The sequence below is a fragment of the Anomalospiza imberbis genome, chromosome 1 (assembly GCF_031753505.1).
Source record: "Anomalospiza imberbis isolate Cuckoo-Finch-1a 21T00152 chromosome 1, ASM3175350v1, whole genome shotgun sequence".
Taxonomy (NCBI): domain Eukaryota; kingdom Metazoa; phylum Chordata; class Aves; order Passeriformes; family Viduidae; genus Anomalospiza; species Anomalospiza imberbis.
Window position 1 is genome coordinate 151,994,261 of NC_089681.1, and position 27,309 is coordinate 152,021,569.

The 27,309-nt window shown below is 59.4% G+C and overlaps 1 protein-coding gene across 3 annotated transcripts in view; it reads left to right on the plus strand.

The window, feature by feature from the left end:
- Positions 1-27,309, plus strand: part of AGAP3 (ArfGAP with GTPase domain, ankyrin repeat and PH domain 3) — a 107,698-nt gene that overhangs the window by 20,594 nt on the left and 59,795 nt on the right. For 2 of the 3 annotated variants that reach the window (XM_068176982.1, XM_068176987.1), the window contains exons 2-6: positions 19,124-19,182; positions 23,943-24,030; positions 24,212-24,297; positions 24,460-24,601; positions 25,906-26,040. In XM_068176982.1, coding sequence (XP_068033083.1) covers positions 19,124-19,182; positions 23,943-24,030; positions 24,212-24,297; positions 24,460-24,601; positions 25,906-26,040 — 510 coding nt within the window. Of the gene's footprint in view, positions 1-10,259; positions 11,108-19,123; positions 19,183-23,942; positions 24,031-24,211; positions 24,298-24,459; positions 24,602-25,905; positions 26,041-27,309 lie in introns of those variants that run through there. The other variant, XM_068176971.1, reaches the window with a different exon arrangement.

Below are 27,309 nucleotides of genomic sequence, written 5' to 3' on the forward strand. Positions count from 1 at the left end.
TATTGTTCTCCCTGTGCCTGTCACACACCTCATACTTGTTCTGCACCTTCCTGAAGTTCTGTACTTCCCCTGAAGTTCCAGGGCTGCAGACCGGGGCTGCACTGCCTGTGGGAGCTGTGTGACCCAGCAGCAGGCAGGCAGGCAGGCAGAGCTCCCCTTGAGCCTGAGCCTTGGTCTGAGCACCACTGGATGTGTCCCTTCTCCCGGCTCTCCCCAGCCAGCAGCCCGTTCCCTGTGTGCCTGTGGCCAGGGCAGGTTTCCTGTTTGCCAGCCTTCTAGCAGCACAGCATGGCAGAGCTTTGCAGCCACGTCCTCCCTAAGCAGAGTTCTCCCAGGGAGGTGGTCCTGGGGAACACACCATTGTCCTGGGGTGCACACTGTGGTCCTGGGGTGCCTGCCATGCTCCCTGGTAGCCCTCCTGCCGTAGTGGCTGCACTTGCTCCCTGGTAGCCCTTTCTCTAGCCTTGGTGCCTCAGAGCTGTTCATTCCCAGCTTCTCCCCAGCACAGCACGGAACCAGCTGCATCTAAAGAGCCTGGTGGAGGTGTGAACCCCACAGCCTTGCCAGGGACTTGCTCCAGGCACTACACAGGTGCCCCAGTTGTGCTGTGGATTTTGAGGTGAGCAGCAGCACGCAGTGAGTGCTGGAGTTACCAGGACTGGAGTCACGGTGTTACCAGTGGTACCGGTCTGGTGCCAGCCCTGGGCATCGCCAGGGAGGTTCCCAGCAGTGTTTCATCTCCACCAAGGTCATCTCTTGGGAGCCATCCCAGCCCTTTCCTTGGTACTGAATTGCCTGTGGATGGGGCAGGACGTTCCCTGTCCCTCACAGCCCCCATAATGCCCTGCAAACCTAGAGCAGCGATGCTGTTCCTGGGCAGGGTGTTTGGGTAATACTCACCCGTTGCCATTTGGTTTTGGAGGTTGGTGTCACTAAAGCCAAAAAACAAATAAAACTATGAACCACAGGACTTGGGACTGAGAACACGAACAGCAAATGCAGTAATGCCAAAGAATGTCATGTTTGTGCCCAAATCACATAAAGCCCCATTAATGAGGGAGGCTGTGCCAACAGCCAGCCTGGCACATGGAGCGGGTGGTGGATCTTAACAGCAGGTCTGGCACAGAATTGATCCTAAACAGAGGAAGAGTTGGTGTTACTGAGCACAGACAAGGAGTGGAAGTGAGCAAAAGAGGTGGGACACGAGTGGCCATTGGCATCCAGCTGGTCAGTGCCTATTGGGAATTGGGGGGTTATTTGGAACAGGGATGTTTTTAGCTGTGATGTTTGTCTGTACTGTCTGAAACACAGCGTGTGGGGAGCTGTGCAGTGTAAGCATCTCCATCCCTGTTTGGAGAGGTGGAATCCTTTCTCTGGAATGATTGTTCAGTTCTGAGCAGCAGCTACCAAAGCCAGGTGTTTTCAGAGTCCCAGCTTTGGGCAGCTGGCACCCAGAGCTGGCTGCAGAGCTCCCTGCGAGCTGGCTGTGAGAAGATGAGCAGGGTTGGAGTGGGCTAATGCTCTGCCAGCCTTTAGCAGGATCCGTGGATGACTCAGGTATTTAGGATACAGTTAGGCTGATACTGATTCCTGAGAGAGCAGTGGAGTGCCTGACATAATCTGAATTAGTGGAGAATTAGAGGAGGGAAGTGGATGCTGAGTGATGTAGTTTGATGGGATCTACTTTCCATGACATTGAGAACAGTTCCCGAGCAGTGGGATTAGTGAAAGGTGTTAGTGATTAAATAATACCTTGAGGCTTCTTTATGGTATTTGGGTTAGTCCAGAGTGACCTCAGGAAGAAACTGAAGAGTCAATGGTTGACGTGAGATGTGTGAAGTGGGCTAAGAATTGGGGCCCTCAGTGTGTAGTTGTGAATACAAACTGGGCTGAAGCAGGTTTGGGGGGAATTCCTGGGGATCCACCCTCTTCTGTGAGCATTTAGTGTCTGTATTGGATCCTGGAAAAATCATCAAGAATGGTTCTCCCTGCTAAATCAAGGTGGTGTGAGGCACTCAAAGCCATCCCCTTCTGCCCCGACCGCATGGGAAGTTGGTTTTGGTGCCGGGGGATTTGAGGTCTCCCTTGTTGCTCTCTGTGGTCACGTTAGGCAGGAGCCCCACTGTGACTCAGGCAGCTGGGACCCCTTGGGCCCCGCTGGGACTTGGTGGGGAGCCACGAGGTGAGGGTTGCTGAGGCCGAGGGTGTGAGCTGGGCAGAATGACGCAGGGACTGGTCCCTCCTGGGGCCCTGGAGTGAGATGTGGCACCCATTCCCATTTGGGAGGATGAGCCTGCAGGCTGAGGTGTCTGTGGCTGCAGCAGGGAAGCCTCGGGGGATGGTGGGAACAGAACCAGGTGCAAGAGCTGCACCTTCCGTCCCACCTTCTGGCTGTGGCTTGTGGCTTTCAGTTTCTGGGTTTTTCTGCTGTCTGTGGTTGGTAGTTGACCTCTGTGCAGAGGCCTTGGGGAGGAACACGAGATGCCTGAGTTAGACAGAGATAGGCTCTTTGGGCCACTGGGGTCTGTAAAGGTGAGCACTGATGGAGATGGTTGGCGTGGGGAGGCTGCTTCGAGCAGGGGCTGCTCCAGGGGTCAGAGCTGGGACCCTCGTGCCAAAGTGAGAGCAGGTGCAGGAGGCATCAAACCCTTGGTCAGCCTGGAGCAGGGTCTTTGGCTCAGCATCCCTCAGGCTGGGGCTGCCTCTGGCTCTCTCCAAGACCTGGGGGCAGCACCTGAGGTATGAGTGGCTTCATTGAAATGGACAGTCTTACCTAAGTGTTTGTTGTGAAGGTGAGTTCCACGTGCCAGGTGACATCTGCTTCTTTAACATCCCAAGGTTGATGTTTCCTTCTCTAAGTCCATTGCTTGTGAGCATCGAAGTTCCACGTGGGTCTGGGGTCTGTCCACCGTGAGGGAGCTGGAGAAGGTTGTTGGGGGCTGGCGCAGTGCAGTCCCCCTGCTCCAGGTGGGATACAGGGCTATTACTAACACTGTTCTCACAACTGGCTCTTGTTGTTTGCTGCAAAACAATCTCTGCCAGTGTGTGCAGATGCTGTTAGTCACCGTGCTCGCCTCAGAGGATGAGGTGGGAGCAGCAGTAACGTGGTGTTTGTTGGGGTGCTCAGGCCCACGTGAGCATCCTGTGTTGTTGTCAGCCTCAGTAGCATTTTAGCTTGTGTTTTGAAAATACTTCCTTTGCCCGCTCTGTTGTTCCTGAGCAGGTGCCTTTGGGAACAGGGCAGAAGGATGGGATCATTCCCTGGCTTTAATTGTCTTGCATGTTTCCCAGGGAGGGAGGAGCGGTCTTGGAGAGCTTTGGGAAGCACTGGTGGCAACATCCCTTTGGGATTCTGGACTGCTCCCCTTTCTGTGGAGCTTGATGGCCCTCCAGTCCTACCTTCTGCTAGGGTCGGCTCTTCCCAAAATTCTTGTGTTGTTGGTGTCTGCGATGCCCCACGTGCAGAGCCAGAGGGGCGTGAGGGCAGGTGGCACGTCCGGTCAGCACAGGCCTGGCTCCGAGGCCCAGGCTCCATCTGCTGCTGGGCTGGGGGGAGCTCTGCAGAAATGTCCTGTGTCCGCTGGGCACTGCAGTGTCACCACAGTGAAGGAGCTGAAGGACAGCTCTGTGACCATCCTTTGCAGGCTGCTGCGGGGTCTCTGCCTTTCTGTCAAGGCAGGAGGGATTTTTCAGCCTCATCCATCTCCTGCCATGTTCTCCTCCTGACCTCCACGTGGATTTTCGTGTCCTCCGAGTCCCATTGCTGCACTGTTCAGTTCTTAGTTTCGCTCCGTTGCTATTTTTCGTGCCATATCTTCTTTTGTTTACTGCTTTTGGAATAAACTGGAGGATTTTTGCTGTTCAGGTGATGGTTATGGGAGAGATTTTAAAGCGAGACGTGAGGACCTGAGGAGGTCTTCTTTAATCCTCTAACCAAATTTTCACCTGGCCTTTTGTCTTTGGATTTTAGAATCCCAAGGAGATTTCACAATGTCTAGCCTAATCTTGCTGCTGCTGCTCATACCTGCATCACCAGTGGGGAGTTTGGGAACTGGGAACATCCTGGTGCCTGGAGACAGCCCTATTCCATGGGAACACCTCTGTGCCTGGAAACAGCCCGGTGCCTGGGGCCAGCCCGGTGCATGGCTGGCAGCATGGCGGGGCTGCTCGTGCCCTGCAGTGCAGGTACCAGACTACCTGCAGGTTTAGTCAGGATGCTGGTATGGACAGCTCTGCACGCAGAACTGCCCCGAGGTAGCTTAAGGAGCCGAAGTGATTGCTGCTGCCTTGATCTAGTATTACACCCTGTAGCTAGCATCCCAAAGCATTATCTTCCGGGGCTTCCCTGAGGCACCAGGGTCTGCACCAGCTTAGGAAGCATCATCCCTGCATCTCTTATCCCTCCATCTGCCTTCCCTGCATCTGACTTGCATCATTGTGAGTGCAGGATCTGCAGCACAGCCACTTCCACAGTGTCCATGGCAGGATGTCCTCTTCAAAAGGCTGGCAGCAATTTGGTGCTCGGCTGCTGTCCTTGGTGGACAGGAACGTGGCCGTGCCCTGTTTGGGTGACACGAGCCTGACCTCACGTGTGTGGGAGGGAGGCGTTTGCTTCAGTGCCGCATGCCGGGCTGGGGGGGAGAAGGTGGCAATTTCCTCATCAGCAGCTCGAGGTTTGCGGCAGGACCTGAGCTGGGGGTGTGCAGTGTGGGAGGAGGGAGGGAGCTGGTGCTGGAGTCGGGCTCTCCTGTGACTGTTACTTACTTCCCAGCTGGTGTTAACTCTCTGCTGGCTGGGCCTGTTCCTCCTCTCCATGGAAACTGGAGGGAACAACCTGCTTTGAGGCACCTCTCTGGGCAAGAGGCCTTGGAAAGTCAGTCAGCCCGTCAAGTGTCAAACCCAGGGCTCTGTGCTGCAGAGTGGGCACAGGCACCGGGCAGGGCAGGGCATGAGGGTCCAGCCGGCACTGAGGGTCTGTGGCAGAGCTCGGACCTGGAGCAGTGCCTCACCTCTCCGTCCTGAGACCCTGGGGATGTGCCGGGGCTGTGGGTGGGTGGGTGTTTGTCAGTGCAGAGCAGGAGGACGTTGTCTCTTGGGCCCAGGGTGGTTCGGGCAACCAGAAGGGGTTGTTGGGGTGCTCGGGGTGACCAGAAAAGGTTACCACAGTGGAGCTGTGCGGTGTGCAGTGGTGCTGTGGTGGATGCTGAGCCTGCGGCAGGACTCAGCGTGAACGTGTCTCTCTGCACTGGGTCAGGGGACGCCTCTGTTTCCTTCTCCTTCCTCCTGTTTGGGCCGAGGACGTCTCCGGCTCCATCCTGGCCCCGTGAGGCCAGCAGGCAGGGGCTGGCTGCCGCCGCCGCCTCCGAGTGACGGTGCCGCTGACGCCGGCAGTGTGGGCTGTGACGTGGGGCTGCAGCGCTGCACCCCAGGGCCGGGCCACCGAGCCTGCGCCCCCAGACGCTCCGGTTTGGCAGAGCCTCATCAGTATTCCTGGTGCGTGGCCGAGCTGGCTGGAGCTGGTTTGCAGAGCCCGGTAGCTCCAGCGTGGTCCTGACACAGCGCTCGGGGTCCTTCTGCAGCTGCGGGCGGGCTTGGCCGCCATCCCTGGCACTGCACAGAGCCCTCCTGCTCCGCTGCTCCTGCTGGACAGCATGTGCCGGGGCCCTGGGTGCCCTGCAGCCTGGCACAGCTGCGGTGTTGTCACCTGTCCTGCCCCCTGTCTGACTTTGTCCCTGGCAGTGATGCTGAGCCTGGTCTGCTGCCTGCAGAGCCACCGTGCAGGGCTGTCGGCCTCGGGCACTCACAGCCCTGGTGGCACGCAGGGCCTGGAGCTGGCTGGGCTCTTCACGTGCTCCTGGTCTGCTGCTGAACCTGCCCTCTGTGCGGGCACTGGGAGCCGTTGGGTTCCATGCTGGGAACCTCATCCCTCCCCTGGCTGCCCAGGCAATGCTGGTCCCTCATCCGTGCTGGATGTGTGGGGCTGTGGGGGGCCCCCAGACTCAGGCCCCTCTGCACAGTGACAGCGCTTTTTTTGAACCCAGGAGGGATGGTGAGTGCAGGTGTCCCATCCTCCCAGCTGGGCTTCTCCCTGACAACAAAGTCGCCCCATCTGCAGATCTCTGGAGCAACAGTACTGTTTGTGTCTGGGGGAACACAGTGCTGGTGGGTCAGGGAGAGCAGTGACACCAGTGTCATGGGGTCTGGGGAGCACAGTGGAACATCTGACCATGGTTTAGACTCCTTTTCCTTTTCAGGGCTCCACCCGGAATGTCACACCAGGGCCAACCAGCACGGGAATGTTCCCTGGCTCTCAGACTCTTCCCATGCAGCTGTTGTTAAGCCTCTCATGGATTATATTAATTTCAGCCAGATGTTCATGGCCATAATGTTTGTACCATGCATCTGACTCAAAGAAGGCCTGGTAAGGGAGCAGCATACTTCTGTCCTCAGGCACCTGCTCTGGGTCAGATTGCCAAAGCCCTGTTACTTCCCAGCTCCCGGAGATTCTTCCGCAGCCCTGCATAGCCCTGGGGACTCTGGCCAAGCTGCTGCTCACCAGTGAACAAGTGAGCTGTCACCTGTCATCTGCATTAGACATAGACACAGCTCCAGTCCAGCCCAGTATGGTTATGGTGTGAACTGCCAGAGAAGAGACACATTAAAGACACGTGGGGAGTTTCAGTGATGGCTCTCCTCAGACCCTGGTGCTTTCTGGTCTCGTTCTCAGAGCAGTTTCTCCATCCATGGAGGGCTGAGGCAGCTGGAGCCCATGTGTTGCCGAGACTGGCGGGGTTTGAACCTGCCCTGGGGTACAGATTCCCAACCTGTGCAGGTGCCCTGCAGCCCTCAACCCCAAGACTTGAATCTAAGGCTCCATTTTAGCCTATTTTAGAGGTCTTTCAGAATAACGTCAAGGGGATCACGTCAATATACATATCAGCGCACACGGCATTTGGAAACCTTTGCCACAAAACAGCCTAATTAGGTAAGAACGGTGTTACACTGTTACTGTGGTATAGACCAGTATCCTACTGGGATGCAGTAGGACAGGTGTTGCACCTGTATTTCTTCTCAGGCTGCTGGAGGTTCCAGTTGAGTGTTGTGCCCAGGTTCTGACTCTGTGTTTAAGAAAGGTGGAGACAAACTGCAGAGAATTGGGAATGCTTTAAAAACACAAGTAGCTTTACAAATATGATCCCTGGTAGGACAGGGAAGGGATGTCGTCAGCTAAGGGGAGCTCTCCATGTTTTCCAGTAGGTTTAATCAGAATTTGGGTGGGATCACAGGAGGAGGAAGAGCTGGAGCAGGAAGGAGGTCACAGGCACGAGGGTACTTGAGGAGGTCATGGTGATGGAGGGATCTTGGGGAGGTCGTAGGGATGGGTCAGACAGACCCTGTCGGGGGGATCCAGCATGTCCAGTCCTGCCTCAGTGGGGAGCACAAGGTGCACCATCTCTCCAGCAGACAGTTTGTGATTCAGCGACACCTCACAGCCAGAACCTGCCAGAATATTTTAAAAAGCTGAGACTCATGTGGAAGGGGGACCATCTGGTGCTGTTGCAGTATGTGTTAAACCCAGGGCTTGGAAAGAGATGGGTATAGACGGTCCAGTCTCCCCACAGGAAGAACTTTCCATTCTGGGAGCACAGAGCTGTGCCAGGCATGGTGGACAGGAGCTTGTGAGGGTCCTGACCTGGTTGCATGCCCAGAGCCAGGTACCTGTGCCCGAGGTACCCCTGACCGGTTGGCTCTGACAGCCTGCTCCCCGCAGCCAGCCCTGTCTGGTGTTCAGTACTTTGGAAGACGTTCCCTTGTAATTGCTTCCTGCAGAATTCCTCATTGTCGCTGCAGTGCGGCTGCTCCGGGAGGGGATGGCAGATGCTGTGCGCGCGGGTCGGAGCCCGTCTGGCAGTTCGCGTGTTCCTGTGACCTTGGCACAGATGGCAGGGCTGCAGCTCTGCCGGGTTGGCAGGCGCCTTCTGCTCAGTGCCGGGCACAGGTGCCCGTTGTCTTGGGAGGGAGGGCAGCGGGATGTGTCCATTGTCTGTCCTCGGGACATGGCTGTGGCGTGGAGAGAGGCGGCTCTGAGCTACAGCTCCCCAGTGGGTACCGGGGAGGGGAGCTGCCGGTGCCAACACCTGAGGGAAGAGCAGGACGTGAAGCCCCAGGAGAGGCTCTGGGTGGGACCTCTGCTCCTGCATGCCGTGATGGGATCCCTGGTACTGACAGGGATGGGAGGGGAGGTGGATAGTGGGATCTGTGGGCTTGGGAGAGGAGGGAGAAGGGAGAAGGAAGGGGCTTGGCCGAGGCGCTGGCTGTGCAGTAGGGAGGGGAAGAGCTCTACGTGGGGTTTGGCTGTGTCCAAGGCCTGGGTGCATCCAGAAAACTGGAGAAGTAAGGATGAGGCCTGCTGTGGAGGAGGATGAGGGTTCAAAGAGAAGGCACAGTCCAAGAAGGTGGTGGGAGTTTGGAAGAGTCAAGGCAGTGGAGTCAAAGACTCCTATATAAGGAAGGGGAAAGGGAGGTGCTTGATGTTAAGGTATTCCCTGAAGAGGCCTGGAGAAGCAGAAGACCTGGGCTGGCTCAGCAGACAGGGCTTTCAGTAAGGTAAAAATGGTTTAAGGGGGAGTCAGGCATCTTTTTTTTTCCTCCCCAGAGGGAGCACTGATCATACTTGTAATGTGAAGGAGGAAAGCCAGGGAGAGGGAAAAGGTGTGGAGGAAAAAGGAGGAGGAGGAGCGCCCTGGGGTGATGCTGGAGACAGGGACTGCAGGCAGCAATGAGGGGTGTTGGGGAAGAGGTGGAGGAGGTACCACAGTCAGGACTCCAGTGGCCGAGGAGGAGGGTCTCTTAGTGAGGGTGGGTTTGGTCAGAGGAAATGACTGCCCTGGAACGAGACAGGAGTGAAGCTCTGTCTGAGGTGGTCACACTTCACCTGGTGCCCTCTGCTTCGGGCTCGGGGGAGGCTCTGGAAGTCAGTGCTCCTGGGGGTCTGTGCTCCAGGGTGTGGGTGCTCAGGGCTGTCCCGGCCCTGACGTCCATACTGACGGTTTTCATGTGTCCCCGAGCACAGGGCAGCTGCTGGGGGTTCGCTGCCCCGTCACAGGTTTGGGAAAGGTGAGGAGGCAGAAGGCAGACGGATCTGGTGCAGGGCCGGCGCGGCGGCGGGACTGCGGCCGGGAGGCAGCGGGGGCCGCGGGGATGCCGCAAGGGGCGGCTCGAGCCGGGGCCGCCGAAGGGATGCGTGTGCGTGTTTGCCGGTACCGGGATCCCGGTGCCACTCCCGGAGCCGGTCCAGCCGAGGTCCCGGTGCCGCTCCCGCGGGGTCCCGGTGCCGCTCCCGGAGCCGGTCCCGCGGGGTCCCGGTGCCGCTCCCGGAGCCGGTCCCGCGGGGTCCCGGTGCCGCTCCCGGAGCCGTTCCGGCGGGGTCCCGGTGCCGCTCCCGGAGCCGGTCCCGCGGGGTCCCGGTGCCGCTCCCGGAGCCGGTCCCGCGGGGTCCCGGTACCGCTCCCGGAGCCGGTCCCGCGGGGTCCCGGTGCCGCTCCCGGAGCCGGTCCCGCGGGGTCCCGGTGCCGCTCCCGGAGCCGGTCCCGCGGGGTCCCGGTGCCGCTCCTGGAGCCGGTCCCGCGGGGTCCCGGTACCGCTCCCGGAGCCGGTCCCGCGGGGTCCCGGTGCCGCTCCCGGTGTCGCGGGCAGCAGCGGCGAGAGGGGACGCAGCGCCCCCTGGCGGACACGGCCGGCACCGCGCCGCACCGAGGCCCCCATTGCCGGCCCTGCGCGGCGGTCGGTACCTGGCAGGGTCCGGGCCAGTTCTGGTCCCGGTGAACTCCCCGGCGGGCCCCGGGCAGGTTCCAGTCCCGGCGCTCGGCGGCTCCCCGACGGGGTCCGGGCCGGTTCTGGTGCCAGTGAGCGCCACGGCGGGGTCCGGGGGGCCGGGCAGCGCCGCCGCTCCCCGGTGCGGGCTCCGCCGCGGGCACTGAGCGCGGCCGAGCAGTAACAGGGAGCGGCGCTGCTCTGCCCCGGGGCCGCGGCCCCGCGCCGCTCCGGGACGGCGCCGCCGCTGCCGCCCGTCCCCCGGACTCGGTGCCGTCGGTGCCCGCGGAGGGCGCGGCGGGCGGGGCGGCCCCGGCCTCCGCCCCATCCCCATCGCGGCCCCGGCCCGTTCCGGGGCGGGCCGGCCCAGCCCCGCGCTGGCGGCGCGGAGCACGGCCCGGACATGCGGGCGCGTCGTGGGAGCCCCGCGCCGGCGGCGCAGAGCGGCGGGCGTGGGGCCATGGGGCAGCCCCGCCGCTGACCATGGCCGAAGGCTGGCGCTGGGCCGGGCCGGGCCGGGGCGCCCCGCGGCCGAGCCCCCGCCGCGCCGTCAGCGTCTGCGAGTCGCTGGACTTGCAGGGCGTCCCCGCCGTCCAGGCCGCGCTCGGCGCCGCGCAGCAGCAGCGCCGGCGGCCCAAGAGCTTCTGCGCGGCGGGGAACGGGCTGCCCGGGGCGCTGCTGCCGCCGCCGCCCCCCGCCCGCGCCCGCGGCGGCCTCCTGGACCTGCTGCGGCTGCGCTCGCCCCGCAGGCAGAGCCCCGAGGGAGCGGGCGACGGCCCCGACGAGGCGCAGCGCCCGCGCCCCAGCAGCATGACCTTCCTGCCCACCGCCCGGCCGCCGCACTCCGCCGAGAGCCCTGGCTTCCTCCGGGGGGGCTCCCTGTGGGGCAGCCGCCGCTGGAACCTCTTCGGGGGCAGCGGCTGGAGCGGCTCCAGCCCCAGGAAGAACTTCAGCTCCCTGCGGAAAAGCTTCAGTTTCCGCCTGCGCCGGGGCCACGAGCTGCGGCGCTCCGAGTCCGGGGGGCTCCTGCGCCCCACGCGCCTCCGCACCAAGAGTGAGGGTGATGCCAGCTCCCTGCACACCTGCCCCAGCAAGCGGGACCTGCTGTACCCGGAGCTGACCAGGGTCGGGGGCCGGCTGCACACCGACCCCGTGCAGACGGGGGGACTCTGGAAACTCCTCACGAGCCGCTTCCGAAGGCGAGAGCGTGGCAGCACTGGCAGCGTGTGCCCCAAGGATCCCCACGGCAGTGTTGAGCCTGTCCTCCTGGGTGGGGGTCCTCTGCGGGCTCTGGGTAAGTAAGCACAGGAGCAGTGCTGGGCTGGCGAGAGCCCCCTGTGCCAATGGGGCCTGCAGGGATGGGTAGCTGTGGCCTGTCCCAGCTGAGGTTCTGGGCTGTGCGCTGGCACCTGGTTCTGTCCCGGTGCTCTGCAGGGTTTGCACTGGGCTGCAGTGAGGTGAGTGTTCACAGGGTCGTGTCATACTCCGGTGCCCTGGGCACTGCCATTGTCAGCGGTGCTGGAGCAGCCGTGGTGTGGCTGCTCGGGAGGATGTGCGTCTGTTCCCTTGCTGGCCACACACCTGGGAGTCAAGCACGTGTGTCACATGTCCCACCTGCCCTGGTGGTGTCTCAGCAAGGGCAGGGTGGGCTGAGCTGTCCTGCACGTCCCCACAACATTGGCGGAATGGGGAGAGGAGTGCTGCTAGGCTCCCAGGCAAGTGGGGCTGTTTGGGAGGTTGCCAGAGCAGAGGCGTGGAACAGCACAGGGGGCTGGGGAGCCTAGAAATGCGCCTGCATCCCCCTCTTGTGAGCGGCTCCCTGGTGCCAGGCCTCGTCCGGGGGGTGCTCAGCCCCGGCCGCCCCTGCTAAGGTCCTGCACTGGGGCTGAGCAGAGACCACGAGTTTGGGGGCACAGAGACCCTCACCGGGCATGGGGCAGCCTGCAGAGAGCAGGCATGGCATTACCGGCGATGGGACAGGGGGACAGGTCCCCGCGGGGCCGGGCATTCAACGGGCACTGGCAGCTGGAGCCACTCTCGGGTGTTTGACTCCCTGATGTTGGTGGGCCGTTCTCTGGCGCCAGGGCTTTGTGGGGCCTCAGCTGGGGCTGTGCTGGTTATGCCTGTGTGCCCTGTCCCCTTCCGGGCCCTGTGGAAGGAGCTGCAGGCAAGCCCTGTGGCCTGGCAGGGCCGGGAGGCAACAGCAGCATCCACAGCTTTTTAAGGCATGGAACGCACGGAGCTGGGGGCTGGGCCAAGCCCTGCCGCCTGCTCCCGGGGGGCCTCGCTGGGTTCCATGGCTCTGCTCTGGATCTGGGTGCCGTGGAGGCAGTTCTCTGCTTGGCTTGTGTGCCAGAGGGATGTCTTAGGGCTGGCAGGCTCTCCAGGAAGCCCACATGCTCCCAAGGAACCTGGTTGCTCCTGAGGCAGCGCCTGTCCAGGGTAGCATCATGCCTGGACATCCTCCATGAGTGCTGGACCACAGAGATCCGCACAGGAGCAGCTCTGCAGCTGCCCGGGGAGCTCAGGGGGCTCCGTCCTCTAGCCTGCTCTGTCCCTCGGGCTCGCTGTGCTCCAGGGGAAGGTTCTGGAGGCTCCGGCGGATGCGGCCCATGCGGCGCGAGGCAAAGGGCCGGGGTGCTGCCGCGCTCCAGGGGTTCCGGTGCTGGCAGGGCAGCCCGGGCTGTGTGCCGCTGCCGGCTGGGTGGCGGGAGGTTCCCAGGAGAGGGGAGGCTGCGCTCATGGCTGGGGAATGTGGGTGTATGCGGGCAGGGAGGGCCGGGCCCTGCCCCTGCAGCGGGGGGCCTGTTCCTGCTTGCCGCTTCCAGTGGGAGCAGCGCCAGCAGCAGCCGGCCTGGCGGCCGCATTCCCACAGGAGCAGCCGAGGTTGAGCACTTGGTTGGCGTCCTAGCCTCTCACCTGGCTCCTCCATGAGACAGGTAGGAGCTCCCTTTGGATCCATCTTTGGGAGACCCTGCTGAGGCATCTGTGGGGAGTGGTGTGGGTGGCTTGGGGTCCCTGCAGTGGTGACCAGCCAGCTCATGCAGGACCACTGCTTGTTGCAGGGATTAGTGTTTGCCACTGTGGCTCGTGCTGGAGGCAGAAGCTCAGGGACTGACCTCTCCAGGCTGCCGCTGTGGCTCCTGGCAGGAGCCCCTGGTGCTGCAGAGCTCACACCAGGTTTGGTCACACTGAGAGCACCATTCATTACCTGCCTGGTACCTGCACAGTCCCTGTACCCGCCACCCCTGTGTCCTCCTGAGGACAGTGAGGTGTGAAAAGGTAGTGGTGAAGTCTGCACAGCAAAGTAGCTGCTGCTTGTCCCCTCTTGTGCCCCATCTCCCCATTGTCTCTCTGCTCAGAATGTTGGTCCATGGCTTCCTCGGGTGGGAGCTGTGGGTCTCTGCGCCAGGGCTGGAGGGGCTCAGCCCTAGTGCTGCTGCCACGGGGCTGCTCAGGGGGTCTCTGCCCCATTCCTGTTTCAGTCTTGCAGGCCGATGGTGTTCAAACACCTGCTTGACGTCCCACAAACTTTGATGCTCTTTGTGGGCGCTGCCCATCTTGCCCTGGGAAAGCTGCTGGTGCAGCCCCAACTTGCCCTCCTGGGGGGTGCAGCTGCAGCTGTGGTTATCAGCACTCGGAAAAGCTGGATGTAGGAGTCCCGGCAGACAGCCAAGCCAGCACTCTCTCTGTTTCCAGAACCTGGCGTGCTTTGTTTATGGCACGCTGTGGTACCCACCCTGCACCACGATCTGCATCCAGATAGACCCACGAAAGCCAGGGGTCCCTCCAAGTGCTGCTCCCAGCCCTGGAGGGGTTCGGCTGGGATTGAGCACACAGAGAGGTGATGGGGGATTTCAGGGCTTGTTACCCAAAAAAGACATAAAGAGCTGATCGTTGTGTAATGAGCAAGGGAGGGCAACAGCTCTTGGGACTAGAGAGCAAAGTCAACACAGAGTCCAGCCAGCTTGGACCGACCCAGGTGATCGTGGTCAGTGGTTCAGAGCATTTCTAGGTATCCAGGTGTTGGCTGGTGCCATTCCAGAGAGGCTCTCTAATAGGTATGGTCTTGGGAAGACTGGACTGTTATGGAATTGGAGTTGTCCCTGTGCACGAAGGGACTGTGTGATGGGTACAGCATCTCTGATGGCTCAGGAAGCATTCCTCATCTGAGGGAACTGCACGGAGCTGTGTCAGGGAGGTTTAGGCTGGATATCAGGAAAGAGTTCTTCCTTCAGAGGGTGGTTGGGCACTGAACAGGCCCCCTAAGGAATGGTCATGGCCCCAAGGCTGCCAGAGCTCAGGGAGCATTTGGACAGCACTCTCAGGCACAGGGTGGGATTGTTGGTGTGTCTGTGCAGGCCTCCAGGGATGAGGCTTAATGATCCTCGTGGGTCTCTTCCAGCTTGGGATATTCTGTGATTCTGTGATCACAGCTGTGTCCCCTCTCCCAGAGAGATGCCCTGCTTTTTGATGTTCTTCAAGGTGCCTCCCTTAACTGTTGTGTGTGGAGTACTGATGTGCAGGGCATGCGAGGGAAGGCTTCTGAGGGAAGACAGGGGCTGTTTTCTCATGGATTGGGTGAAGTTTGCATAGTGAGTTGGGTAGGTCATGATAAATATCTCCTCGTGTTGGTACTTGCCTTGGTTGAGCTGGGAGTGTTGGTGAGAGGCAGAGATGTCATGGTGGGGTTAGAGATGCCTCGAATGCTGAGGCCAGTCTGGCATCTGCACTTTGGAAAAGCTTGAGAGTTCTGGAAGGTGTCCGGGAGGGAGCTGTTGGGACAGTACTCTGGAGGGCTCAGTTCTTAGGACGAGGTCAGAGGGTGTGCATTGGTGTCTGACTGCATCACAGGCAGCCTTAGGGAGAGGGAACCCTGTGCCTTCAGTGTTCACCTGTGCAGCTCGTGGGGCTGCACAGCTGGAGCTGAGGTCAGGTGCATTGGGAACAGGTTCTGGCTGCTGAGGTAGATCCCCACGGAGTGCTGTGATGGGAGGCTGAGCTACCTGTCTTTCCATGTCACTCTCTGTTGGGTTTGCCCTTCCAGCAGACCCTGTCCCACCATCACACCAGGGTTTGGTCTGGGTCTTTGACAGTGTTTGGATGGGGGCTGGAGAGCAGCAGCTGCTGAGAGGTTGCTGGATCTTCCCGAGTCTGCACTGACCTCAGAGCGCAGTGGCACCAGCTGCTGCCACCTGTGGCATGCTGACAAAGCAAGGGTGGCAGTTCCTAAGTGTGCCCTTTTCCAGAGAGACACAGCATTGTCTCCTTGTGTTGCCGTGGAGTGTTTAAAGCTGTGCTGAGAGAATCCTTGCCAAGGTCATGTCCTGCAGTGGGTACCCGTGCTGGCTCATGCTGACTGGAACGCTGGCTATGCCTGTGCTGGTCCTTGACCTGGGGAAATCCCCCTCCTGCCAGCATTGCCAGGGTAGAGGCTTTATCAGCCTGGCCTGGGCGGGGTGGCTGTGCCCAGGAAGGGTTGGCTGTGCCCGGGCACGCTGCCTTTGCCTCCCTTTGATCTGTGTGTGGTCAGGTGGGTCTGTTTGTGTGGCCGCAGTGGTGGCCACAAGTGGCCTTGGTTTGTGTGGCCTCTGCTGTGTTTGTGCAGCCTCTGACCTGGTTTCAAGGCTGGGTTTAGTGTCCAGAGTTGCAGTGTCCAAGGGAGTTCCACCATGGCTTGGATAATGAGCTGGTTAATTATTAGTTGCTGTGTGGGGAGACCAGATGTGTCTGGCACTGGTGCTTCTGGAGCACAGGGTAGATGAACCTGCTGCGCATCATCCCGTGGACCGAGCAGCTGGGTGAGGAGTTGAATTTGGCCAGCCAGCCCCTTTCTCCTGGCAGCCTCCCTGCGGCATGTGGGTGCTGGGAGCTGTGGGTGTGTGGCTGAACCCCCTCCAAGCTGTCGTCGGGGCACAGGGAGCCACGGTGTCCAAGCTCTGTAATGGAGGGTGCTGATCCTGCCCCCTCCGTGCACAGCACTGCTGCCCCACAGCTGGCGTCTGGTCTGTAGGTCCTGAAGATGTCCATGATGACCAGCTGACCAAGGGACGTCAGATACAGAGTACCTCCTTTATGTCCCTGTCTGCTCTTCTGCGTGGCAGGGGCTCTGCCCACCCCACCTCCAAATTTCTCCTTTCTGCAGTAGAGCTGCCTGGGCCAGGACACCTCCATCAACAGAAGCTTCTGGGGAGTAACAGAATTGTCCTGAATTTCCTTTTCCCAGGCCAGTCTGGACTGATCTCCTCTTGTTTGCTTGTGTCATGGAGCTGAGGATGCTGTTGGGCTGTGCTGAAGCTCTTGGTATGGCAGTGGTTCCCTGAGCCCACTGCTTCGGTTTTGGAGGTCAGGTGCACCTGGGGAAGGTGTTGAACTGCAGCACGGACAGCCTGGTCCCCTCTGTGTGATTTAATAACAAAGAGGATGCAGGAAGAGTGACCAGGTGTATTTTCATCTGGAATTGCAGGTGATGCAGCCAGTCCAGCAGTGAAGCTATCCAATGCTACATGAGCCCCAGTGCTCAGTGGGAGATCAGTCCCAGGTCGTGTCTCCTGCTGGAGGCAATCCCTGCTGGATGAGCTGGTACCAGGGCCCAGGTGCTGTGGGGAAGGTGCTTGCTCACCTGCCTGCTGGGCTTCGGGCAGTGCCTCAGCCCCAGCCAGGCTGCTGATGCCTCACTGTGTGTTTGTTTCCACGTGTGACAGCTTCACCCAGGAGACCATGTTCTGGTGGGGAGTGGTGCCCGAGGGCTGGGCACCCCGGGGCTGTCAGTGCCATGCGTGCCGGGTGGTCACCAGGACCACTGGGTGGCCTGGGCTGGCCTTCAGGCCTGGCAGTGCTGGAGCGGGCGCACAGGCGTGCCTCGTGCTCGGGTAAGGTGGGCTAACGGGAGTGAGGAGCATGGTGTGTTGTGGCTCTGAGTACAGGCCTGGGGGCCTTGTGTTGTCAGCTTTTGTTTGTGTTAAAGTTTACTCAGAGCCCTTCTCAGCAAGTCAGAAATCAAAGTGTTGCAAACTCTTGAACCTGGGTTAAAAACCAAGCAAGGATCTGTTGGGATGGTTGGTGCAGGAGGCAGCTGGCACTGATGGGGCAGCTTGTCCTGATCATCCCTGAGCAGATCCAGAGAGAACCCAGCCAGCCCACTCCAGGGCTCTCCCTGCTCTCCTCCTTCCCAAGACTGATCACCGAGTGTGTGTGCTTTGTGCTCCACTCAGAACCTGCGAAAAACCTGCTGTGTGTAGTGAAACAGCACGAGTGTGTGCTGCCTGCTCCCATCAGGGAATGCTGGGGACAGAGAAGGCCTGGATGGTGCTTTATCTGTCACAGTACCTGCCAAAGAGGCTGAGCAGGGCAGAAGTCCCAAGTGGAGGTGACAGCTTTTTTTAGACCCAGTGATGCAGTTGGAAATACAGGTGTGCTGTTACCTTTTGGAAAGGGCTCAAAGATGTATCATTTTCCTCCTGACTGATGAATTGTTCTAATAAAAACATTACCTCTGCCTAAAATAGGAAAGGACAGGTGAAAGACACCACAGAGAAACGATTCCTCAGGAAGGCTATAAATAACCTGGTGCTCCTGCAGCAGACTTGGGGAGTATTTGTCTTTAACTCCTGGAAAAGGAGTGTTCCTAAGTCAGCCTTGGAAAGTAAACTCTAGGTAGGAGCACCATGTTCACACCTTTCTTGAGCATGATGGATGAGTGTTGTGGGTGCTGGTGGCTGCACAAAACAGGGACAAGGGCACAGTGCCAGGTCACGGTTTGTTGCCTCATGCTCTCTGAGCAGCTTAGCCAGCCCTCTGGCAGTGGGAGCAGGAGCGGGCTCTTCCCCATGGCTGTGGGCTGCCCAGTGAGGTGAGAGAGGTGGCATGAAGCTTTGGCCTGGAGATGGAGGAAGAGCTGGTGCTGTTGTGTGTCCACCCTCCCCTGGACTCCCTGAGGAGTTACGAGGGCTGGAACAGGAGTTGGGGTGAGGGCAGGCACTGGTGGGCTCTGGCAGGGCTGTGGGGCCCAGTGCTGCCCCCAGCACAAGATAGATGCTCCTAGGGCTGGAGCCCCTCTGCTCTGGAGCCAGGCTGGGAGAGCTGGGAATGTTCCCCTGGAGAGGAGAAGGCTCCAGGGAGAGCTCAGAGCCCCCTCCAGGGCCTGAAGGGGCTCCAGGAGAGCTGGAGAGGGACTGGGGACAAGGGATGGAGGGACAGGACACAGGGAATGGCTCCCACTGCCAGAGGGCAGGGATGGATGGGAGATGGGGAAGGAATTGTTCCCTGTGAGGGTGGTTTGGGTACTGCTGGAGCAGGCACTAGGCATTGTGGCTGTGGGGTTGGGGCTGCTGGGACAGATCTGGAGCCACCCTCCCTGTGGCCTCGGGTGACACTGGAGCAGTGGCAGTGCCCAGGTCACTGCGTTTGATTGCTGCCCGCTTTTGGGTCTGGTGGATGTGCTGCTTCCCTTCTGAGCCATCTGAGATTCCCATTCCTGCAATAGTCTGTGGCCCCAGATTGGCAGGTTTATTAGAGGCTCCTGAAGGTGCGGAGCTCCCACAGATTTCTGGTCTCCAAAAGTCCTTTCTGTTTGTATGTGATAAACATGCAGGAGGTGCTGCTCCTGTGGGCCCTGCCCTGGAGGTGGTGTTGGATGGAAGATCTGACCTCGCCAAGGCGAGTGAGGGACTAAGGTTTGTCAGGAGGGGCTGCTGGCTGCCTCTGGTCCTCAAGGTGTCCTCCAGGCTCCTGCTCCTCCTCCAGATGCTCTGTGGCAGGGTGGGTGTGTTTCCTCAAGCCATGCTGGATTGCCACAGCCTCTGTAAGCCTCCTGCAGCACGCTGCCAGTTCCATAATATGCAGTAACTAGCTGTGTTTGTGTTCAGTCACAAGGTGGCTGATACCTTGCCAGCAGCTCCGGCGCCTGCGGCGTGCCGAGGGCAGGGCTCGGGGCGCTGGCACGTGCCCTCAGCTCCGGGGTCTTGTGCAGCCCGTGCTCCTCAAAAGGGTGTCTGCTCCCTAGTGCTCCCCTTGTCCGCCGTGCCTCGGGGCTGAAGGGGGATGCTGAAGGGATTTCTGTGCTCCTGCAGGGCTGAAGGAAGGGCTCCAGCCAGTGGTGCCTGGCCGCTTTGCTGCCACTGCTGCTGCCCTTGGCTCGGCCGCTCCTCCCCGTTTGGGACTCCGTCTCCGTGTTGGGTCCTCGTGCAGCTCTGTGTCTCTGGAAGGGTGGGAAGAGCCATATATCTGCCTGGAGGGAGCAGGGACGGTGTACCAGGGTCCTTGCTGGGATCTTGAGGGTAGCCTGATGATTTCTTCCCTCTGTCCGCAGATTCATTTGTGAACAGCCAGGAATGGACCCTGAGTCGCTCGGTGCCTGAGCTGAAGGTGGTGAGTACTTGTGGCTTGTGCCTGGGATACCCCTGCTTCCCGAATCCTCAAGAAAACCCTGCATTTTCGTGTGGCCGGGTGGAAACTCACAGAAGCTTCAGCCTCAGAAGGAAGAGGGGAGCTGGGGCTGCTGCCTGCCAGGGAAGGACTGATGTTTCTGGGCAGCTCACACCCTGAGGGGTGAGGCAGAGGTTGTTGATCAGGGACAGCACTTGGATGTGAAGGTGAAAAGGCACCATTTGAGCCGCTCAGCCTCCCTGCTGGCCCTGGCAGAGCTGTGATGCCTGTCTGGTGCTGCTGCTCAAGCTGCTGCAGCAGAAGCAGGTGCAGATCCCAGCTGGTGGTTCAGGTACAGGCCCCTGGTGGTCACCCCAGAGCAGCCATCCTGGCGCGGGAGGTGTCACTGCTCCTTCAGAGCCTCGCTGAACTCAGCTCTGCACTGGCGCTCCTCCTGCCTCTGCGGAGCTGTGCCTGCCCTGCAGGAGTGCTGGAGGATGACACTCGGCTCTGTTCTGCCAGACTGAGGGGATGAGGCTCCCCAGGTCTGTGAGCACAGGGTGGGTTTCCCCAGCTCACACCATTGCAGGGCTTCACCAGCTCCCTGTGGGGTGTGGTCTCTGTGGGCTCTCAGGGGGCTGCCCCTGTCCCTCCCTACCCTGGCACAGCCCCTCCAAGTGGGACAGGGTCAGTGTTTGCTCTGGGGTGGCCAGGAGGTGGTGTCGGGGTGGGCAGGGTGGTGCAGGTGCTTCAGTGGTAGGTTCCTCCCTCCTCTCTTCCTGTGCTCTCTGTGCCAGCTCTCAGCTCTCCTTACAGGCTCCTGGCGTGTGCCCTTCAATTCTTTCTCCCTTCAGCTTTTGCAAGATTAACTTTTTTCAACATTAGTCCAAGAAACAAAAGAACAAAATTCTTCTTGCAAAACATTCCAGCACTGTTCTGCCACAGTGTCTCTTACCTGCAGTTAAGTGAGAATCAAACGAAACCTAGAATATTCATTTGTTGGTTTACCTGTGAAATGCATTTAAAAATCATTCTCACAGCTCTTTGGGTGTTGCTGCCTGATGTTGGGGTTCTGCAAGGCTGCAAAGCCATGCTGCCAGCTAAACCATCCTACAGCTTTTAGTTCTTCCTCAGCCCTTTCCCCAGGTTTTGCATGACCTCTGGGGATCTCTGTTGCTCTGAGATTTGATCTGGCCAAAGCAGCTCTTCTAAAAGCCTGGAGGCCTTTTGGAGTCTTCGTTTAGAGTGACAGAATCATTTGGGTTGGAAAAGCCTTTGGAGATCTTTGAGTCCAGCTGCTTCCCCAGCACTGCCAAGGCCATCACTGACTCTGTCCCCTGGTGCCACATCCACATGGCTTTTAAATCCCTGCGGGGATGGGGACTCCACCCCTGCCCTGGGCAGCCGTGCCAGGGCTGGACAGCGCTTTCCAGGAAGGAATTTTCCCTCTACCACCCTGAGCTCCCCTGGCCCAGCCTGAGGCCGTTCCCTCTCCTCCTGTCCCTGTTCCCTGGAGCAGAGCCCGATCCCCCGGCTGTCCCCTCCTGTCAGGAGCTGTGCAGAGCCACAGGGTCCCCCCTGAGCCCCCTTTTCTCCAGGCTGAGACTCCCCAGCTCCCTCAGCCCCTCCTGGGGCTCCAGCCCCTTCCCAGCTCCATTCCCTGGACACGCTCCAGCCCCTCAGGGTCTTTCTTGTCATGAGGGGCCCAACACTGACCCCAGCAAGAAATGTTGCCAAGCTTCACTTCCTTCCCATTTTCAAGCACCTCTGTGTCCTCTGTCTCTCCCACAGGAGTTGAGGGTCTTGCTGCTCTCCCTGCTTGTGTTCCCAAGCATTCAGGATACTTTCTCCAAGGACTTTGAATAATTTGATGTACTTAAGATATATTCAGCAGTTTTCCCTCCTCAGTTTCTCCCCAAAAGCTCCCTCCCAGTGCTGGAGGCCAGGAGGAAGCTGTGACTGAGCAGTTCTTGCAGAGGGGCACTGACGGTGCCTCCTGGCAGGACTTGTCCCCTGCACCTGGCACTGGGCAGTGCCAGCACAGTGCCGACTGTGTTCCCACATTCTCCCAGAAATCCTGGAGCAGAGGCTCCCACAGTGCTTACACACCTTGTTTGGCTCCAGTTCGGTGCCTCTCAGGGGCTGTGCTCCTCAGGATTGTCAGTTCTGTGGCTGGTTTGAAGCTCCAGGTGAGCTGAAGGACACGGCAGAGCAGCAAGATTTTGGTGAGATGCAGGTCAGGGTTTGTGCTATGTGCAGACAAAGTGTAAGTGCAGCCTCTGTCCAAGCTTTAGAGCTAAATGGCATTGGAGTGTTTATCTTTGGTGTGGTATGGCACCCTTGCTGCTGGGCGGCCTCGGAGCCACTCCGTTGGCAGAGGAGCCGTGGCCAACCTGGCACTGCAGCCTGAGCTGTCTGCACACAGCTGGGCTCTCCAGAGTTCCTTCTGTGAGACCTTCTGTAGTTCTCCCACCTAGAGTGCTGTGTCCGTGTCAGGGGCCCCCAGCAAAACACAGACATGGCCCTGGAGTGAGTCCAGAGGAGGCCATGGAGATGCTCTGAGGGCTGACACCCCTCTGGAGCCAGGCTGGGAGAGCTGGGGGTGTTCAGCCTGGAGAAGAGAAGGTTCTGGAGACACTAGAGCCTCTTCTAGTGCCTGAAGGGGCTCCAGGAAAGTGGGAGAGGGACTTGTGACAAGAGCCTGGAGTGACAGGACAAAGGGGAATGGCTTCCCATGGACAGAGGGCAGGGTTAGATGAAATATTGTGAAAGCATTCTTCCCTGTGAGAGTGGTGAGACCCTGGCACTGGTTGCCCAGAGAAGCTGCCCCTGGATCCCTGGAAGTGTCCAAGGCCAGGCTGGATGGGGCTTGGAGCAACCTGGGGTAGTGGAAGGTGTCCCTGCCATGGCAGGGGTGGAACTGGATGAGCTTAAGGTCCCTCCCAAGACAGACCCTTCTGGGGTTCCGTGGTTGTCCTGGCCAGAGCGCAGTGGCAGGGAGGGCTCGGGCAGAGGCTGGGCTGTTCCCTGGTCCATGACATGGGCACGGCATTGGCGCAGCCCCTGCCCAGCGAGGGGATGCAGGTGATGCAGGTGCAGGATGGGGCAGGGCTGCAGCCCGGCCCGTGCTCTCGGTGCTGTCACTGTGTGAGCGCGCTGTCGGGGTCTGGGCTGCTCTGAGGGCTGGCAGATGGGGCAGTGCTCAGAGCGGCCGGGCGTGCCCGTGGGAGCCAGAGGTCAGTGCTCCCTGCTTCTGCCCCGCGCTGGCTCCGCTGGCACCGGAGGAGCTGGCAGGCAGGGTGGTGTCCTGGGCTCTGCCAGCACGGTCTGTGCCGCAGCGTGCCGGCAGCCACGGGGCTGGTGTCTCCCTGCTTCTCACGGGGAGCATGTGCCTGGCCCAGGGCGGCGGGAGCATTTGAGTGCCTGCCTAAGAGCTGGAGAACCTGCCTGGTGGTGACTCACCCGCCAAGCTCATCCCTGTGCCTGGAAAAGTTCGGCTGTAAACTTCCATGGTGGCAGAGGCACCTTTAGTGTTCATAGCCACTCCTCACCCCACATCTTCTGGCACTGGTGTGGCCATGTGAGTGCAGTTGTACAAAATCACAGAACCATTAAGGCTGGAAAAGCCCTCTAAGATCATCAAGTCCAACCATCAACCAGCACCACCACCGTGTTCACCACTAAACTATATCCTCAAGTGGCACTTCCACATTTTTTGAGCACTTCCAGGGATAGTGACTTGGTTCACCTCCAGCTGAAGGTGACCCCTTCCTTTTTTGTGGAAAAGGGATACCTGATATCCAACCTAAACCTTCCTTGATGCAATTTGAGGATGTTACCTCTTGTCCTGTGTTAGTTAATTGGGAGCAGAGCCAAATTCCCACCTGACTGCACCCTCCTGTCAAGGAGTTGTGGAATGAGAAAGTTCCCCCTGAGCCTTCTTTTCTCCAGGCTGAGCCCCTCCCTCAGCCAATTTTCATCAGACTCGTGCTCCAGATCCTCCAGTACAGACCTGGTCCCACAATTAAGCAGCATGAAAGGGTCAGGAGGACACTGACAACGAGCTGGGCTGGGCTCTCTGACCCATCCTGGGTCACCCACCTGCCTTTCATAGCCAGTCTGAGGGTGCTGCAGTCAGATGTGCTTCCACCCAGTAGCCTTCGGTGCTCAGTAGCTTTCTCCTGTGGTTTGGTTGAACACTGGTGCTGGGTGTTTCCGTGTGGGCGGCACCATCAGCTCTGCTGGGAGATGCACGTAGTGGTGATGTGGTGCTGGTGCCTCAGGCGTGAGCACACGCTGGGCCCGCACCCAATGGAGCTGGTCTCGGCTCCCCTTCTACTGGCAGCTGCTGTCCAGAGCTGCAGCACCCCAAAACTGGGGATGTGCGGGCTGGGAGAAAAGGTTTTTGTCCTTCTGAATTGACTTGGGATGGCAAGTGTTCCCTGAGGAGCAGAAGGGCTCTGATGTGGAAGAGCTGATGTGGCTCTGACAGGGCTGTGCCTGTTCAGGCGAGGATGAGAGGACTCAGTGCCCTCTGTCCAGGTGGCTGTGCCCCAGTCTCAGCTGCTCTCTGCCTGACTGAGCCCAGTCAGTCCCCCGGCCTCCCACCGAATACTGGGCTGGGTCACGCCATCCCTGTGTCCTCTCAGGGACACCTCTGCCTCTCATCAGTGTGCCCCAGCACTGGTGCTGTCACCTCACGGGGTGGCCTCATGTACAAGGACACGTGCTGGGCACACGGGTGACACGTGCATCTGTTCCAGGGCATCGTGGGGAACCTGTCCAGTGGCAAGTCGGCCCTGGTGCACCGCTACCTGACCGGCACCTACGTGCAGGAGGAGTCTCCAGAGGGTAAGGTCTGGTTCCCAGGGTGCCTGGGGATGGGCTGGGATCACTCCTCTCCGTGGTGCAGAAGGTGATCCCAGTCCCTGCACCTCCTCCACTGCCATGGGGCTCTGCAGCTCCCCCGGCCCTCGTTTGGGGTGTCCCCTGCTTTCACCCCCCTTACTGACCGGCAGCTTTGCTCCCCAAGGTGGCCGGTTTAAGAAGGAGATCGTGGTGGATGGTCAGAGCTACTTGCTGCTGATTCGAGATGAAGGGGGCCCCCCTGAACTGCAGGTAGGAGACCTGTCCTCCCTGTGGTCCCTTCCCAGCCATCCTGGTGGAGGGGCCGGGGGAGGTGGTGCTGGCTGAGCCCGGTGCGTGGCTGCTCGTGCTGGCTGCCCCGGGCCCGGGTCCCCGGCTGCTCGTCCGCGCTGTAATCCTGCCGCGTCTCTTCAGTTTGCTGCCTGGGTCGATGCAGTGGTGTTTGTCTTCAGCCTGGAGGATGAGATCAGCTTCCAGACCGTCTACAACTACTACCTGCGGCTCTGCAGCTACCGGAACACGGCGGAGGTGCCGATGGTGCTGGTGGGCACACAGGGTGAGAACGGCGCCTGGCTTCCCCTCCCCAGCCTCGGGCGGGAGCGCTGGTGCCGCGTCCCGCTGGCCCCGTGAGCTCGGGGGCGTCCTGCTCTGTGAGCCCTACGTGGGGCTGAGGGACGGTGCTGAGGCCCAGCCCAGCCCTGAGGAGGGAGTTCCTGCTCACGCCATCTCAGCTTCCCCACAGGGAGCGGCCTCATTCCATGGAGCCACTTTCCTCTTGGAAATGGCATATTACCCTGGTGCTGCCTCCCCCAGCTCTGCCAGCGCAGGCAGGTGGGAGCCTGGGGTGAAGAGTTTTCTGTGTGACAGTAGAGAGTAGAGAGCAGGAGCAGGACATGGATGTAGGGTAAAACTGTCCTGGCAGTACAGTTCCTGAGCTCTGTGTGACCTGTTCCTGGCCAGGAAGAAGCTCTGAGGCCAGGAAGATAGGCAGGAGTGGTGGGTGGCAGTCACAGGGGGTCTGCTCCAGATCCTCATATTAAAAGCAGAACTAAGTTGTTAAACTTTGGATATTTAGAGATCATGGAATGAATTTTGGGACTGAATGATCTTGGCTCAGGAATGAGGTGGCAGCATGCACTGTGGAGGTGCAGGAGTGGGACAGGTAACAGAGTGGTGACCATTGTTGTCCCAGACACAGAACCAGGTGAATTCCTGGCCTTGGTACAGCACACAGCCGTCTGGAGAACTGGACCTTCCTCACAGTGCAGGTCCTACTTCTCCTACCTGAAAAGGTTTGTTCGCAGCCCCCGCTTGTCCCTGGCTTGTCTTTAAGGAGTTGGATTCCTCTTAGGAAGGAAGTTTTTCCAAAACAGGCAAGCACTTGGTGGCTATGTAGGATACAAATCAATCCTGTGTTTTAGAGCTGTCCAGGAATTCCTTGGCTGCAGAGACATCTCAGCAGAGTCGACTTTCTCGTTAAACCAGGAGGATTTCTCCCTTGGATTCTTTAACATGTAGGGGTTGGTCATGAGCCCTAAAATGCTGGAGACTAACAAATCCGTTTTATTTGGCAGCTGGGGCTGCCTGGCCTTAGTCCTCACACCTCTCAGAGGTGTTCTGCCTCTGTTTTGCTGAAATGTCAGTGGCTGGGTGGTTTGGGAAATTGAGTCAGATTCATTTACAGAGATTCATCCATTTTTCTACAAACGTGGGACTTTGTGATCACAGGCATTTCTGGGACAATGCTACGGAGTGGTTCCTCTGTGTGAAGAGAGGGAGGGAGGCCAGAAGTGTCATGGGACCTGTGGCTGGGTGGGACAGGGTCCTTGCCTTTCAGCCTCCTGTCCCTTTGGTTTGCAGATGCAATCAGTGCCACCAACCCGCGCGTCATCGACGACTCCCGGGCACGGAAGCTCTCCAACGATTTGAAGCGCTGCACGTACTACGAGACCTGCGCTACCTACGGCCTGAACGTGGAGAGGGTCTTCCAGGACGGTAACTGCAGCCACGTCAGGGCAGCTCCTCCTCACAGAGGAGTTTGTGCTGCCCTTGGAGTAGGAAAGCAGCACCTGGACAGCTGGGTGGGGCAGCTGTTCCTCACGGGAACAGTGTGAGAGAGCATTCCTGCTTGGGCTTGGAGAGGGTCTGCAGCACAGTGATGCTGAGGGGCACAGGGAACCTGCACCATCTCCTGGGGGTTTGCAGTCTGCTTAAATTAACTGTGAGCTTACCCTGGAGGAGATTGTGTGTTCCCTCTAGTGACAGTACAAGGGGGAATGGCCTGAAGCTGATGGGATGAGGTGTTTCTGGAGTGGGTAAGCACTTCTTCCTAGTGAGCACTGGTGGGTCATGGTGCAGCTTGTTTGGCAGCTGGTGGATCCTGGTGCAGCTGGTTTGGGATCTTGTGGAGTCCTGGCAGTCACAGACTCTGTGAAGACCTTTCCTCACATGGCAATCCAGTTTCCATCAGACTTGTCTTTATATGACTCCTTCCACACAAGTTGCCACCCCGGATCCCAGCAGACCTACCCCGGGCAGGCTGGGAAGGATGTCCACTTCCCACAGCAGGAGCTTGAAGAGCTGCTTTCAGAGCTGAGGTTGTGTGCTTGCCTGTGCTGGGTGGAGTGTGTGCTGCACCTCTGTTTCTAGAGAGCCCTTCCCTGCCACTGTCCTGGGTCACACCCAGTGGCTGCTGACCTTTTTGGGGAGCAGGTCAGTGTGCTGGCACGAGAGCCTGAGGGAGTGACCACCCTGCCCCTTGGTGTTCACAGACAGCTCTTCCCACACATGCACGTGGTGCTGCAGAGAGTGGGGGATGCTCCAAGACAGAAAAACTGGTGTCTCCATCTTCAGCAACTGCACAGGGATTCTCCAAGAGCTGGGTGGCCCTGGCTGTTGTGCCAGCTCAGGCAGGAGCAGCAGAGACCCTGTTCCTCAGAGCGGGTCTTGGTGTCCGGTGTGTGGCCTGGAGCTGTGTGTGCTTGAGCTGTGCTGTGTGTGCTCTGAGCTCGGTGCAGGGTGTGCCTGATGGTGTTGGGGTTTTGTGGCCGAGGCTGTGTCTGGGCAGTCAGGCTGCTGAAGGTCACCGTGAGAAGGACACCTGGCCGGACAACAGGGGTCACTTCCTCCTTGCTGGTTTCTCATGTCCTGGCAGAATTCCCCCTGGAGGTGCTGCTTGCTTTTTGGGAATTGTGCTCCTCCATCCTTCCCAAGTCCACAGATGTCACAGGGACTTCTGCAGTGAGAGGATGGGATCTTGGTATT